This window comes from Elgaria multicarinata, chromosome 2, assembly GCF_023053635.1.
Source record: "Elgaria multicarinata webbii isolate HBS135686 ecotype San Diego chromosome 2, rElgMul1.1.pri, whole genome shotgun sequence".
Lineage (NCBI taxonomy): Eukaryota > Metazoa > Chordata > Lepidosauria > Squamata > Anguidae > Elgaria > Elgaria multicarinata.
In genome coordinates this window covers 75706268-75721296 of record NC_086172.1, presented here as the reverse complement: position 1 = coordinate 75721296, position 15029 = coordinate 75706268, and the positions used below count along the sequence as shown (strand labels likewise).

The window sequence follows — 15029 nt, the reverse complement described above, 5'->3', positions numbered from 1 at the left end:
CATTTTATTACTTCCTTGATGAGTTTGGCTGAGGGAATGAGTGCCAAATTGCCTTGTTAATTCCAAGTTAGTCTCCCAATGGTGAAGGAATATTAAATTACTCATTTCTTTCCATGTCCCACCCCTTTCCCCCTTTCTTTTCATCATAGCAAAGGTTGTTTGGAGGATAAATGTGTGACATGAGATAGATAAGATCATATGTAAAGCATTGTGTATACAGAATTGTTATAATCATTAGGGTTGCCCAGCCCTTTCCCAGTGACAGTGGCCCAGGCCGGATCTACACTACTGCTTTAAAGCGCTTTAAAGCAGTAGTGTAGATCCGGCCCTAATCTACACCAAACAGGATATATCACTCTGAAAGTGGTATGAAAGCAGTGTATAAGAGGCAGGATCTACAGTACTGCTTTATAGCAGCATTGAAGTGTACTGACAACTGTTGAGGCCCATTGACACATACCATATACCACTTTCATAGTGCAATATCCTGCTTGGTGTGGATTAAGCCACTAATCTACATCTTTAAATGCTCCACAGTACTGAGCAAAATATTGAGGAGATTCCAGAAAGGAATCTGGAATGTAAAAGAAATCCAGAATGTAAAAGAAATTCATGTTTGCAGAAAAGCTGTGGGAAGATTAATATATTTAGGACAGCCTCCCCTCACTTGGCTTCTCCAGATGTGCAGGGCTACAGCCTCTATCATCCCTAGGCAGCATGGCACATGATGGCTTGGAATGATGGGAGTTGTAGTCCAACATATTTGGAAGGCAATAGGTTAGAGAAGACTGATTTTTGGATCTCTGTTGTAAGGGGAAGTATTTCATGGAGCAGTTTCCTTCAGGTATCCAAGCATTTCTAGTTTTGCTTAATTTGACTTGCAGAAAAAAATGGAGATGTTGTTTTTAATGGTCTTTTCACACACACACACACACACACACACACTGCCCCCTCTCACCCTATCTTCCTAATATCTTCACCCATTATTGCCTTTAAAACAGTGTAAGAATACACAAGTAGAATTGGGAGTGCTTTTAGCCAGGCACTATCAAACACATACCTGGAGATTATCTCTACCCAAAAAGAATGAGACCCGATTCATTATCTCACACAGTATCCTCTTCCACATGGTGAAATCCCATAACACTGATATGCATGTGAATATTGGAACCACATAATGGGGGCAATTATGCATCTCTTTTCTACCCAATCATTTCCTCCTTTCTGGTCAAATGACAACCACATGAGAAAGAACCATGTGTCTGGTCCCATCTACATGGTTCTGATATTCATACACATACCATTGATGCTGTAAACAGCTGCACTGTAGGTGTGTGTGAATGGGGCATAGCTCCCTTTCCATGAGATTAAAAGGAAGGGATGGTCTGCGTAGTGCATGGATAGTGTCATGATGTTGTTTAGTCACTAGGTGGCACTGGACTTCCTTTTAGCTAGGTGGAGTCAGGAGTTTCCTGTTACTGTGCTTGTTTAGGGGAGATAATAAAATTCTTGTTTAGAATACTGTTGAATGTGTCCACTAAGCCTTCTGTGACATGTAGTGTTAGACAGTAAGGGACAGGGGAGAGAGGTACATAAGACTGCTGATAGTCAGATTGGGATCTTGGGCTTTTAATAAGTACATGGCAGGCAGAAATTCAACCAGTGCCATTTCTTTGTTGCATGATGATACGGGGGGGGGGGGGGGGGGACGGACTTCAACGTGAAATTTCTGCTCCTAGGTGTTAAAGGCACACACACCCTGTTCAGGCTTGGGGATAAGGGAGAGAAGAATGGCAATTCTCCAAGTAGGAATGGAACTCAGGATCCTTCTGCAAAGAGGTAGCTGTCTGGAGGAGTTTCTCCCCAAAGCCAAAGTATCTGATACAGTTCAAAGTCCACATTTACAAAACGGCAAGAATGTAAACCTTGTGTTCTATACTGCATGGGAGCCCAGGTTTTCTGAGTGTATTTGCATTGAATACGTGGACAGGCAAGGTATTGCCTGAATTAAATTAGGCCTTAAGAGTGGTTGAAGGCTGGGGGAAAATGCTTGGAACTATGACCAATGGTATGCCATTTCAGACGTCAAAGAAAGGGGGGGCAGTGTATTTTAAGAGTGCATCCTGTGATTATTATATGTCTTGCAAATTATAGCAGTGCCTCATTAACACTGGATGACCACACACACCCTCTTTTTTCTTTCTTTAAAACATTTATATCCCGCCCTATATCAATAAGATCTCAGGGCGGAGTAGAGATTTTTTAAACCAGGGGATCTGTGCCTATATCATGCCTATCCCATGTGAATCGGTATGTACAGCTAGTGAGCTGGACAGAGGTAACAGGTTCCCCATGTGTGGTTTTCAAAACACTGTTTGCGAAAGGATTGCCTTCGCCAGCTTGGTACCCCTGTGCTACCACACCCTAGAAGAAAGACCGAATCAGTTGTAACTGCTTAGATGAAAGTCTACCTGGTGAAAATGCACTTGTGTGAAACTATTGCTCCTGGACAACTGGAAGAAGATGTACCACCACTACCCCCAAGGCACTATTTGCATCCAGGGCCGGGCAGATTATCTCAGTTTAGGGAAACATGAGAAGCCCTCTGTGATTAATTCTTCAGGATGAGCCCTGAAGCTTTACGATACTCGAACCCTTTTCTGATTAGGGGACAGGAGCGGGTGCTTGGCGGGAATTTATGTCTCTTTCCCCGCCCCTTCCCCAGGTTATCTAGTTCTATGGGTCCCGGCAGAGGGAGGCGATTTTCTAATGTAAAACAGATCCACTACTGAAAAAGATTGATCCCACCCTCTCGCCACCGATCTGTGGTGGTCAATCTGTTTCCTGGCTCGGTGTCTTCGTGTTGGGGTTGCCCGTTGGAAAAGAAAGTCGCCCAGTGCCGGATTCCTGGCCGGATGTGGCTGCTGACTGAATCTGGGAGGCGGGGCCTGTACCGTCTCGCTGCAGGGTGGGGCTCCGAGTATGGTCAATTGAGCTCAAAGACGCTGGGTTCACGGGACTGGTGTATGCAAGGCGCACGTTAAAAGATGCTGGGGGAGGGGGAACGGCCCATACACTTCCAGCCCCTTCAAGCGAAGATGAGATCTCCCCGCCAGAGGCCTGGGCTGCGTTTTGCTTCGTTCACCCTGCTGAAAAAAATGACGCCGACTCCCGTTGGGCTAACATATGCAGGAGGATGGCGTGAGCTTTCATCGGCTAACAGCAATTGAGGCCCCTCCAGACGTTGCTGAACTTCAACTCCCAGCATTCATGACCATTGGTCATTGCTGGCTGGGGATGATGGGAGTTAAAGTCCGAAACAACTGGAAGGCAGGCTGCGGAAGTCTGACCCACATCTTACAGGGGCCCATTCTGCTCCTGACAGGTGGCTTGCCAACATATGTTGTGGCAAGAGAAATGACTACTGACTCCAGAGTTGCCGGTTCAAGACCACTGAATCCTAATTGCACAAATATAGCTAACTGGTGATGTTCTGGAACAAATGAAGGGATGAAATGAATGCCTCTGAGCATCTGCAGATTGCATTTCCCATCCTCCCATGTAACTTCCCCACAGATCTGGGATTCCAGATAAGGGCCTAATCTAAAAGCAGGATTTTGCACTATGAAAGCAGTATATAAAAGGCAGGAGCCACACTACTGCTTATTGAAGTACACTGACAACTGTTGAGGCCCATTGACACATACCATATACTGCTTTTATACCGCTGTCATAGTGCAATATCCTGCTTGGTGTAGATTCCAGGTCAAGATTATGTGTTTCTCAATATTCACTGACTGAATCTCTTGAGAGTCTGCTTTAGCTTTGACAGGCTCACTGTGGTGTCCAAAAATGGCCCAGGGTGTTTTAATAAGTCTGTGGCAGCCCAGCCTGCTAGTGACTCCCAGTGACTTATAGACTAGTGTTTTTCTTGGTCTGAAGAGTGGGAGGCGGTTTCAGTTTCAGCCTTTCTTAAATTTCTCCATTGGGATTGCCCACTTACCCGCCAGCCTCTGTAGCTGTGTCTTTAACCGCAACTTGCTGCACAGACTTTAGTAAGTGAAAAGTCCTCACCTGCTGACTTCTGCACATCAAAGGCACGAATGCAGGCCAGGCTGGCATATGGTCATGGGTTTTTTTGGACAGTAGGCAACCCTACTCCAAGTCTGAGCAAGTCTCCTTTAGTCTTGCCCACTTTACAGTGGGTAGGTAGCCTTCTCTTTGTACTCTTTTCTGCATCACTGATCATGGGACATTTGACCTAGAAACAATATGTTAACATGCATGGATTCCGTTAGTGCCTGGCTTAACCCTTTAGCTCCTATCCCTTTGTAATGGAGAGAATGTGGGCTGGCTGTGTTGTACCAAAACCTGACGATTCCTTTCTGTAGTCTGAGTAGTTGAGCAAAACCTTCTCTGTTTCCATGTCTTCCCACTCTCAACTTGTGCAAGAAAGGCAGAAGCAATCCTACCTGCATATAAGGATTGCCAATTAGAGTTGCCAACTTTTCAAATGGCCAAAGTAGCAGTGCCATGAACAGCTAACTTGATTGAGGGCCTATTCAGAAGACACCTTAAACCATGGCTTTAACCATGGTGGTTAAGTCAGAAAGCCAGGCTGTGTTCAGAAGACACCTTAAATCATGGCTTTAACCACGGTGAATAAGGCTTTTTGCTTTATTCACCGTGGTTAAAGCCACGGTTTAAGATGTCTTCTGAACACAGACTGACAGCCATGGTTTAAGGTGCCTTCTGAATGGGGCCATGCAGAATTTAACAGCAAATAAGGCTTCTCTCCATGCTGTGAAAAACTTTATTGGCTGGTTTCTGAACATTAAGGTGCTGCTAAAAGCACAAGAGCAGACCAGTCCATTTCTTCCAGGTCAGTTGGCAATGCAGTCTCTAACCCAGATACATCTTCAGCATCCCTCCTAATGTAAAAGTAAAAACTAAAACCCAAAACAGACTGTACCCTGTTGAGGCTTTATGAATGGAACTTTAGTGGTTTGTTGAGCACTCCAGTGTGGTTAAAGTGGCTGGGACTGGGGGGACCTGGGTTCAAGACAAGTACCCACTCGGTCATGAATCTCACTGGATGGCTGTGGGCCAGTCACTAAACCTCAGCCTAACCTACCTAATAGGGTTGTTGTGAGGATCAAATGAAGAGGAAGAAGACTATGAATGCAGTCTTGGAGGAAAAGGTGGGGTATAAATGTAATGAATCAATAAAACATGAGCAATCAGCGTACGATACGGTGAACCCGGCCTGGATTTCTTAGCCATTCTCCAGCTAGTGGCCCAAAACATGAAGCTTTCACTGACAGATGGACAAAAAGAAAGACGGCGTTGTTAAATGCCTTTTATTGGCTACCGGCTGCAGGTCTACTGCTTGGTTGGCCCTTGGGCACAGAGGCAGGTGTAGGGGGATGGTGTGGAGTGCAGAAGAGCCCGTATTGCTGCTGCTAGGACCCAGCTCAGTGCTGGACACGGCGGATGGACTGGATCTGGTTGGTATGGGCCTGGGTGCTGTATTCGCTGTACTTCTTGTATTCACCGTTCTGCTTGTCCCGCTCCAGGACATATTGGTAGCCTCGATAGCCTGGGTACTGATATGCCACCCACCTACGAGGATAAAGCAGAACATTGGCAAGACAGGCAGTTCCAGCTGCAGAATATATCTTCCATTGGGAAAGGGGGGGTAATAGGATGGATGCCACGCTGCCATCTAACCAAGCTTTTGGGTGCTTACTCCACCAGTACCTGTACTAGTCAACCAGTCTCAAAAGAGACAGGGCACAACTGGGAAAGAGATCAGGGGCTTGAGACCTTCACTGTTTTGTTTTAAAAAGGAGATCTGATGATCAGATGGGAAAGGTGCATTTGAACAGCCCTGCCCGTGTGGTGGTTGTAGTCACACCTGTGTACTGCAGCCACATGCGACCGCGTTGTAGGTTTTTGTCTCTCCCCCCCCTTTTTTTTTTTTAAACAAGCAAACATTGCAAAGCTTGTTTGGCCAAAGACAACATTAGGACAAAAAGAAATACATGCATACACTGTGAGAGGTAAGACCATTCTCATGCCACTTTCAAGCTTTTTAAAAATGATTTTCTCTCACCAGCCCAAGACTGGTGAAGGAACTTGAAGCTTTGGGGGAAATTGTGCAGCAGGCTCTGTGGCTGGGGCTGATGGGAGTTAAAGTCCAGGACTGGGCACTAGGTTGGGGAAAGCTAATCCAGGGTTTCTGCTGTAATTATTCCTGGACACTTCCCACTCCCTTCCTTGAGCAGAAGGTACACCAAGGAGTTTCAGGACGAAATCCTTGAGCATCAAGGAGACTGGGGTGGGGGTTGGGAAGGAGCATGAAATACAATCTCTTCTTCAGCTTCCCCAACTTGGTGCCCCCAAATGTGTTGGAATACAACTCACATCATCCCCAACCAGCATGGCTCTTTGGCTTTGCTTCACAGCCTCCACAGATCTCCACAGCCTTCCCCCATGAGGGCAGCCTTCTGCACTTATTTCCCAAATTCTCTCTATCCATAACCTTCACTCCTCCAAACCTTGGCACTCTCAGCCACTTGTTTTCCCATTTTCTTCAATGCCTCTGCTTATTCTCCTTTGCTGCCCCCTGAGCCTGAAACCCCCTACCTGAACACCTCCCTGGTGCCAATGCCACTCCACTCTCTTCTCACTCAGGCATTTCTACCCTTTGCCTTGTCTTCCCTTCTATTGACCTCCTAACTGGCAAAATGTAGACTGGAAACTCCTGGGGACAAGGCCCTGCTTTTCATGGCTGCTGCTTGTTTTACTTTGAGAAACACCACATACATTGGTGGTTCTGTATAAACCATTAGTAGTGGCAGCTGTGGCCATCCCAGGGTTGTTCATGGTTCAGCCAGCTGGGCTTTAGCAGTATCCTTTTAAAGGTAGCAATGAAGTATGGGAGCATCCCAACACAGAACTTGGGCGGAGAGTGGCTTCCAACTTATCCCCAGCCCCAGAGACATCACTTACGCTCCAGAGTTGACCTTGATGGAGGCCACCTCTTTGTTACCCCAGCCCATGGCCTGCAGGGATGGGTAGTCATCGCTGAGCTCAAACTTGCGTCCTTGGAAGTTCTCTGCCTCATAGAGGGTCACTTTGCTGTCACTGTGGTTCTGTAGTAGAGGGTAAGGCAGAAGATAACTCAGGCTGGTACCATCACAGGCAAAAATTCATTCCCATTTCTTAATCAGGCTCCCCTTACCCACCTCTCAGGTTCCCTGTCTCGAACTTGTGAGCACTGATCTTTCTCTCCCCACCTTAAAATACCACCTGGGATATATCTCCAGTGAGTCAGGTACATGTTTGGCTTCCACCCTAATCTGTCCTCCACCCATTTTAATGTTTAAGGATGGGGTAGCCTGGATCATTTTGACTTGTTTTCCTTTAGTATCCTCTTTTCTCACTCTAGTGTTGGCTTAACCCAGCTTTCCTGGGGGGGAAATGAGGCTAAGGGGAGACATGGTAAAGGTATACAAAGTTATGCATGGTGTGGAGAATGTGGATAGGGAGACTTTTTTCTCCCTCTCTCAAAATACTAGAACCCGGGTCATCCCATGAAGCTGATTGATGGGAGATTTAGGACAAATAAAAGGAAGTACTTCTTCACACAGCACATAATTAAATTATGTTCACTATGACAAGATGTAGTGATGGCCACCAATTTGGGTGGCTTTAAAAGGGGGTTGGATAAATTCCTGGAGGAGAAAGCTATCAGTGGCTACTAGCCTTGATGGTTATGTGCTGCTTTCAGTATCTGAGGCAGCAAGCCTGTGTGTACCAGTAGCTGGGGAACATGGGAGAGTGGGTGCTGTTGCACCATGCCTGATTTGTTGGTCCCTGGTCGACAGCTGGTTGGCTACAGAGGGAACAGAGTGCTGGACTAGATGGACCCTCCATCTGATCCAGCATGGCTCTTCTTACGTTCTTATGTTCCTCCAGATGTTTTGGACCACAACTCCCAGTATTCCTGACCATTGGCCATGCTGGCTGGGGCTGATGGGAATTGAAGTCCAAAACATCTGGAGGGTACCATGTTGGGGAATGCTGAACTAGCTGATGTCCCTTATTTAAGGGATGGCCCCTATTAGAAAGGGTTGCTCCTTATTTCAGAACAAAACGACATTAGAATTGCTTTGCTTGGTCAGATTTCATAGCAAGGTCCACTTAGTCTGTCATTCTAATAGTGGGCCAGCCAGGTGTAACTAGAAGAAATGTGGCCTTCCAGATGTTTTGGCTTACGACTCCCATCAGCCAGCATATTGCAGGCCAAAACATTGGGAGGGCCACAAGTTACCTACCCCTGTCAGGGGCCACATGCCAGCAGTGGATGGGGGACACATCCCAAAGTGGGCAGGGCCATCCCGCTACTGGCATGTAGCCCCTGCCCAACATGTTTGCTCACACACACATACATACACACACTCACTCTACACTACACTACACTTCCTCTCCTGAAAATGCTGCACAGGCACAGTGGAGATTTTTAAAAACCTAATTGTAAAAACATGATACCCAATGATGACACTATATAAATAGCCAAGTGAACAACAACAACAACTGTTGCCTGGGTGCCTACTCTGAGGGAATCTTGGAAGATGGCAATAAGGAAGAGGGCCTTCTCCATGATGGCCCCCAGTTATGGAATGATCTCCCTGACGAGGCCTACCTGCCGCCAACATTGCTATCTTTTCGGCACCAAGTCAAGACTTTTCCCTTTGCCCAGGCATTCAGCAGCATGTGATGAGTTTTAATCGATCCCGAATCTGTGTTTAGGTTTGGCTGACAGCTCAAAAGTTGTTTTTAGATGTATGTTGTCTCTGTGTATACTGTCTGTTGTATGTTTTTATGTTTTTAAATTTCGCATATCATTTTTAGCGTTTAATCTTTTGTAAACTGCCCAGAGAGAGCTTCAGCCATGGGGCAGTATAGAAATAATAATAATAATAATAATAATAATAATAATAATAATAATGGCAAAGGAGTTCTGTTATCCTTTGCCTCTGGTCACCATGTGTTCCCACTGAGTCTGGCCTCCATCTCACTATTGCACAGCTTACTTGGGAATCATCTTGTATTTTGGATGCTTCTGTATGTGGGTGGTTGTCAAATGTCAGCATCTGACAATGTCCCCAGCAAACAAAAAAGAACAGAAAAAATTATCCCTGCTTTCCAAGCAAAGAGGATTTGTACACTGCCAGTATCCAGTGGTCTTAAGGGGTTAAATCTGAAACTGGGCACAGTGGCATCTCTCCCCCCCCCCCCGCCACAACTTCCTGCCTGCACTCCGCCAAGTGATCCTGCCAGCCATGAACGAGATGGTATCTCACACCCCTTTATTAAAGTGCGGGTGTAATCTGACTGGTTGTTATTAAAGCCCAGAGATGGGGACGTGCAGAGATTTTAAACCCTGGTTAGGAAGAGAAGCAGCGCTCTTAAGATGGAGCGATAGGCCGCCCTAGCTGTATAGCTTCTTTGCAATGGGGGCTATACATTCTGTCCAGATGGTCTTGCAAAATCCCCTTCTGATTGCCCTCTTCCCCACATCTTGACCAGCCCCTCCAACACTAAAAAGGGAGCCCTGACAACATTGCTTACTCATTTACATGTGGCAGCTTTTGTCTTTTTAATATATGCTAGTTCACACATGTTTTGCTTGTTTTGCTTCTCCTGATGAGGTTTCTCCTTCACACAAAAACCAAGCACCAAAGTTACCACTCTTGTCTCCCTTTTCTATCCACGACTAGACTACCAGGAATGCATGATTCCCCACACCTACACCCCACCAAAAGCTGGAGAGGAAGGATTGTAGCTCAGCAGTAGAGGAGCTGCCTCACACGCAGAAGGTCCTGGGTTCAATTCCCAGCATCTCCAGGTAGGGCTGGGAAAGATTCCTGCCTGAAACCCTGGGGAGATTCCGGCGATCTGTGTTGACAATAGTGGGCTAGCTGAACCAATGTTTGACTCCACAGAAGGCAGCTTCCTATGTCCTCCTTCCTCTGGAGACCATGTCCTTTGACCAAAGTCAAGCCAGTCTGCTTATGGCTGGGACACCCTTTGTCTAAAATGAGTAGGCAGACATTAGGCCTGCAGAGTCTACTTTATTTTCCACTAGAACTCAGAAGCCCACGAATTGGATCCAGGTGCATAATAGTGGCTTAGTAAGGCATACATATAATTGCGGAACAAGGTGTCTCTGACCTCACGCTCAGCTCAGCAATTTGTTTTTAGTCCCAGCACTAGAGTTTTCAAACAGGTCCTTTTATACTCAAATCTAGGGTTGCTTCCTGCAAGCTTTCTAGATTTTAGCACCCTAATTTAGAAGGGGGGAAGGCCTTTTGATTTCAGGATTGTTAAACCATTGGCAGCTGGAAATCCTTGCTGGATCTACTGCCAATCACACAGAGATCTAGTGGTAGTTCTCCATCTAACTTCTCCATCTAAAAGGTTCCATCCATAGGATTCAATTTAGAGCTAATTCTGCAATGCCTCTTTTAAGTCTTAGTTACTGGCAGTAAGAGCTTTAATCTATAGTATGCTGGTAATTTGTCTCCTCCACTGGAATGAGGCCCCTGAAAGCTTCTCCAAAATTGAATTAAGCCCTCTGACTGAAAGACATTTCCCACCCCTGACTTAAAGAATTTTGATGAAGAGCTCTGTATAACTCAAAAGCTTGCTTACTCCTGTACTAAGAGCAGTTCCTCTGATAAAAGATATCACCTTCACCTATTATGCCATCTGTAGGATGTCAGCTTGTCAGAAATCCTGCTAATTTTATTTCAGCTTTGTTAATGCCATTCCCTCTGGCAATTTCACGTCAACCACCTTTGTCCTTGACAACTCTTCTCCCAAGCTTCTACACAATTTATTAGGGGCAGCAAATGAAATTAGCAGATTCTGGATGTTGTTTTTGTTCCACCGCTTTTCAAAGAGAGGGTGCTTGAGCAATGAAATATGGTATTTGCCCTTTTCCCGTTGGGGTTCCCGAACCGCCTGACAACTACACCAGATCCTTTTCCTTTGACTTTGTGTTCACTGGAGGGAGACCAGGAGGCAGCCCCTCCTCTGTTTGGGAGTGGGTCCCTTCAGGTCTCTTAAAGGGGCAGAGGAAGGTCACTGAACTCACAGCGCACTTGATAGTCCGGAAGGAGAGCAGGTGCTCAGTCCTGTAGCCGCTGTTCCCACTCCAGGCTTCCCATCGAGGGTAGTCCCCTTTCTCCAAGATGAATTGTTGTCCTTGGTATTCAGGGTACTCAAAGCCCACCCAGCTGTAAGCCAAGGAATGAGGGTAGGAGAGAGAGAGAGAGAGAAGGCATGAATACTGGTAACTCCAAATACTTAAATCAAAATTGAATATTGCTCAGACCACAATAATTTCCTCTGAAAGGTTATGGGGCAAAAGACTGGCAAAATCCCAGGGTAGGCATGTTTGGGCACCTGCTGAGGGCCCACTCCCCAGCAGGGGCCCACTTAGAAGAGCCCCCTGGAGTTGTCTCTCCTCTTCCCCATTGCAACCTGCTTTCTCACATGCCTTTTGTTCTAACTCAGACAATGGTGGTGGTGAGAAGGACCAGCAGCAGATGCCCCTGTCAACTTGTTCCCTGGCTCTCTGCCTATCAAGCAAGCAAGTGGAAGCCATGATGAGAAAGAGGAGGAGAAAGCATCAGCAGCTGATGGCAATGATGGTGAGAAGGCAGACCCACTGAGGGAGGGGGCCCATTGAGAGTGTCTTGCCCAAGGAAGGGCCCTCAAACACTCAGAGCTGGCACTGCCTATGTCTTATACTGAATCAAACTATTGGGCCTTTCAGCCCTGAGTTTTCTATTTTGACTGGCAGCTGCTCTTCAGGGGTTCAGGCAGGAGTCTTTCAACTCACCTGCTTTCTGAGCCTGTTTCTTTGGAGAGGTCGGGGATTGAACCTGGGTTCTCGTGCATGCGAAGCAAGTGCTCTGCCCCTGGGCTATGGCTCCTCCCTTAGACTCGACAACTCTTTACAAGAGTCTATGCATTGTTGTTTTTAAATGGCTGTTTATGAAGATAATACTGAGTACATATGCACAACATAATAAGAAACAAAATTCAACCAATAGAACAGACTTCATGGTCTTGCAACAGTGGTGCACAACCTTAGGGTCAAATCTGCCCCACCTGGGGACCCAATCTGGCCCCACCGCCTTTGTCCCAATTCACCTATTGGTTGGTGGTTTCTTGACTTCTGTGCAGTTTATGCTGGCATTGTTGGAGGAAAATTCTGAGAGTGCCTTGGACTGCAAGAAGTTCAAACCAGTCCATACTCCAGGAAATAAAGCCAGACTGCTCACTTGAGGGAATGGTATTAAAGGCAAAACTGAAGTACTTTGGTCACATAAAGAGAAGACAGAATACCCTGGAGAAGAGGCTGATGCTAGGGAAAGTGGAAAGCAAAAGGAAGAGGGGCCGACCAAGGGCAAGATGGATGGATGATATTCTGGAGGTGACAGACTTGACCTTGGGGGAGCTAGGGGTGGCGACGGCCGACAGAAAGCTCTGGCGTGGGCTGGTCCATGAAGTCACGATGAGTCGGAAAAGACTGAACGAATAAACAACAACAACAACTTTTGTGTTTGGCCACACCCACCCGTGGAATGAGGGCCCCCCCCCCCAGCTTTTCCAAACTGGAATTTGTCCCTCGGACTGAAAGAGGTTCAACATCCCTATCTTGCAGCTTACATATACACCATTCATTTACGTAAGAAATGGGTCCCCTATTTTCTCAAGATCAAATCTGGATCACATCCTCCAGCACATGTCTTTCGGCTCTCCAGGGACAGAACATTTTAGCTTTGTTAATCAATCAAAATGCCACTGAGTAATCTATTACTATAGTTCAATAAATGTTCACATTTCCATAACCCCAAGATGGGTACCTTTTTAAGGATACTGAAGACAGAATCGGGTATCTTAGAATGCAGTTTTTAAAAGTGAGGTTAGCAGAAGTGGTTCTCTTTATCTATTTCTCTCCTTATTACAGTAATGCTCTATTGCTAAAAGGACTTAAAAATGAATGGGTTGTATCTAATGGTGTCCTTCTGCCAGCAGAATAGATCCCACTGGCAGACCAAATTTTGCCTCCCTGCTGCAGCCTCTTAAGCCCTCCCCCATCTGCTTCCAGAGCATATTTGAGGGTGTATTTGGGACTGCCAAGGGCAGGAGGGGAAGGGGAAGCCCTGTTGCATAGTGGACTTTGGCGAACGTGTCCTTCCTTCTCCGACTCATCATTTAAAATTTGCCTTTCTCGATTAACATTTTCTCCCACTGATGAATCAAGTCAAGCTTTGGTTATTGAAGTCAACCTCTAAGGTTTGCGGACCCTCTGCAATTCATTCCTCTCTATCTGTACCCCACATGAAGCTACCCAGCCACTCAGATCAGTTTATGCAGACATGGATGATGTGCTATGGAGAGTCTGGGGCTAAGGATGCCAGAAATCACCGTGGGGTGTACAGAAGCACTTACGGGCCACTTTCCACTTTGATGGAGCGAATCTTCCGGAAGCCTCGTTCCATGATGCTGGGGCACTCCATCAGGAATTCGCAGCGCTTCCCCTGGAAGTTTTCTTCCTCCCAGACGGTGATCTTGAATTGGCCCAGGGTCTCCATGGGCTGGCTGGTCATGGACAGCTCTTCTGCTGTGGAAATGTAATAGGGTGTTAAGGAGCAGGTGGCAGCTGGTCAAACCCAATTCTTTCTGTGTTGCTGTTGCCCACATGATGCAGCATGGCCAGAACGCATCCCATCAGCGACTATTAGTGGTGATGAAAGAGTAGCACCAGCAAGCATCATACAAAGAGGCTGAAAAGAGACGTGGTCATGGAGAAGAGGCAGGCAGAAGCGTAGGGGGCATCTGGGAGGCAGAGGACTGGGGAAAGTTCATTAGATGCTGGATTGCATGGCTATCTGGAGGATTGTATAGCTCAGAGAGGCAAAGACGAGATTGTGATGTTCCTTTTCACCCATTCCTGCCCCTTTTTTATTATTTCCGTCTCCTGTCACTTTTCCCCTGGCCAGCCCATACAGTGGAGCACTGCACTATTCTGGCTGACCACAGAGGCTGGGTTCATGTGAATGGTGTTCCAAGTGCAGCTCACAGAGGGGAAAAATGGGTGTCCTGTTAGACTGATTACCTGATGCCTGGAGGTTCAATTCACACAACACGCACTGCCAGCAGCAGCATGGCCGCCCCTACCATTAGACAGGGAGAGGCTGCTCACTCCAGGCAACAGGTTTGGGGTATACTATCTAAAGGCAGCAAATTGCCAATGATTTAATTTATTATTATACGTTTAGTACTGGGGTAGAGGCATTTGGATTTTCTGATTCAGGGGGATTTCTGCAAATTCATTAGTTTGCAAATGCACACTTGCATTAATGTGCATTTGCAAATGAACAAAATTTTCATACAAAAAAAATCATTCTGGCTGATGTCAGAATGAAAGATGCCTGACAATCAGCAGAACACAAACAGAATGCATTTAGTAAAATCCATGCACCTCTAGCCAAGTCCCAGTCCTTTTTTTAACCTGTAGTTCAATCAGCATTTGCCATTCTAAGATCTCAAGTCCTAAGGGCTAAATATTGTTATTTAAGGATATAGGCAGCAGGTGGGGGGGGGGATTCAAAATCCATGTGAAACCCTGCCCTCCCCTTAACTGTAGAAATAGTGTAGACTCATCTTTCTTAGAGTCATAGGAGGAAGGGTACTTCAAAGGTCATCTAGTCCTACAGGAAATCCACTAGTACAATATCCCTGATAAGTGGCCATCCAGCCATTGTGTTAAAACACACATTCTGGTGCCAGGATCACACTGAGGGAATTCTGCTGGTGCCTCTTGGCCCTAAGCTACACTGCAAACATGTATGTACATGCACACACACACACACACTTCTGGGCTCTGCTTCACACATCTCTGCTAATGCAATCTAATGGTTCCTTTACAAGAAATAAGTAGC

At 46.3% G+C, this 15029-nt stretch overlaps 1 protein-coding gene across 1 annotated transcript; it reads right to left on the bottom strand.

Annotated features, from left to right (window-relative positions):
* Positions 1-5474: 5474 nt before the first annotated feature.
* Positions 5475-13694, bottom strand: CRYBA2 (crystallin beta A2). Its single transcript, XM_063118672.1, has 4 exons — positions 13537-13694; positions 11168-11309; positions 7015-7157; positions 5475-5622 (listed from the first exon to the last, which is right to left on the bottom strand). The coding sequence occupies exons 1-4, from the start codon at positions 13692-13694 to the stop codon at positions 5475-5477; spliced, it is 591 nt and encodes a 196-aa protein (XP_062974742.1).
* Between the last annotated feature and the right edge of the window lie 1335 nt (positions 13695-15029).

Coding starts and splice junctions, on each gene's coding strand:
- CRYBA2 (XM_063118672.1), bottom strand. CDS start 13,694: ATGACCAGCCAGCCCATGGAGACCCTGGGCCAATTCAAGATCACCGTC. Junction 11,310..13,536: donor ATCAAAGTGGAAAGTGGCCC/GTAAGTGCTTCT, acceptor CTTGGCTTACAG/CTGGGTGGGCTTTGAGTACC. Junction 5,623..7,014: donor ATCAAGGTCAACTCTGGAGC/GTAAGTGATGTC, acceptor TTATCCTCGTAG/GTGGGTGGCATATCAGTACC.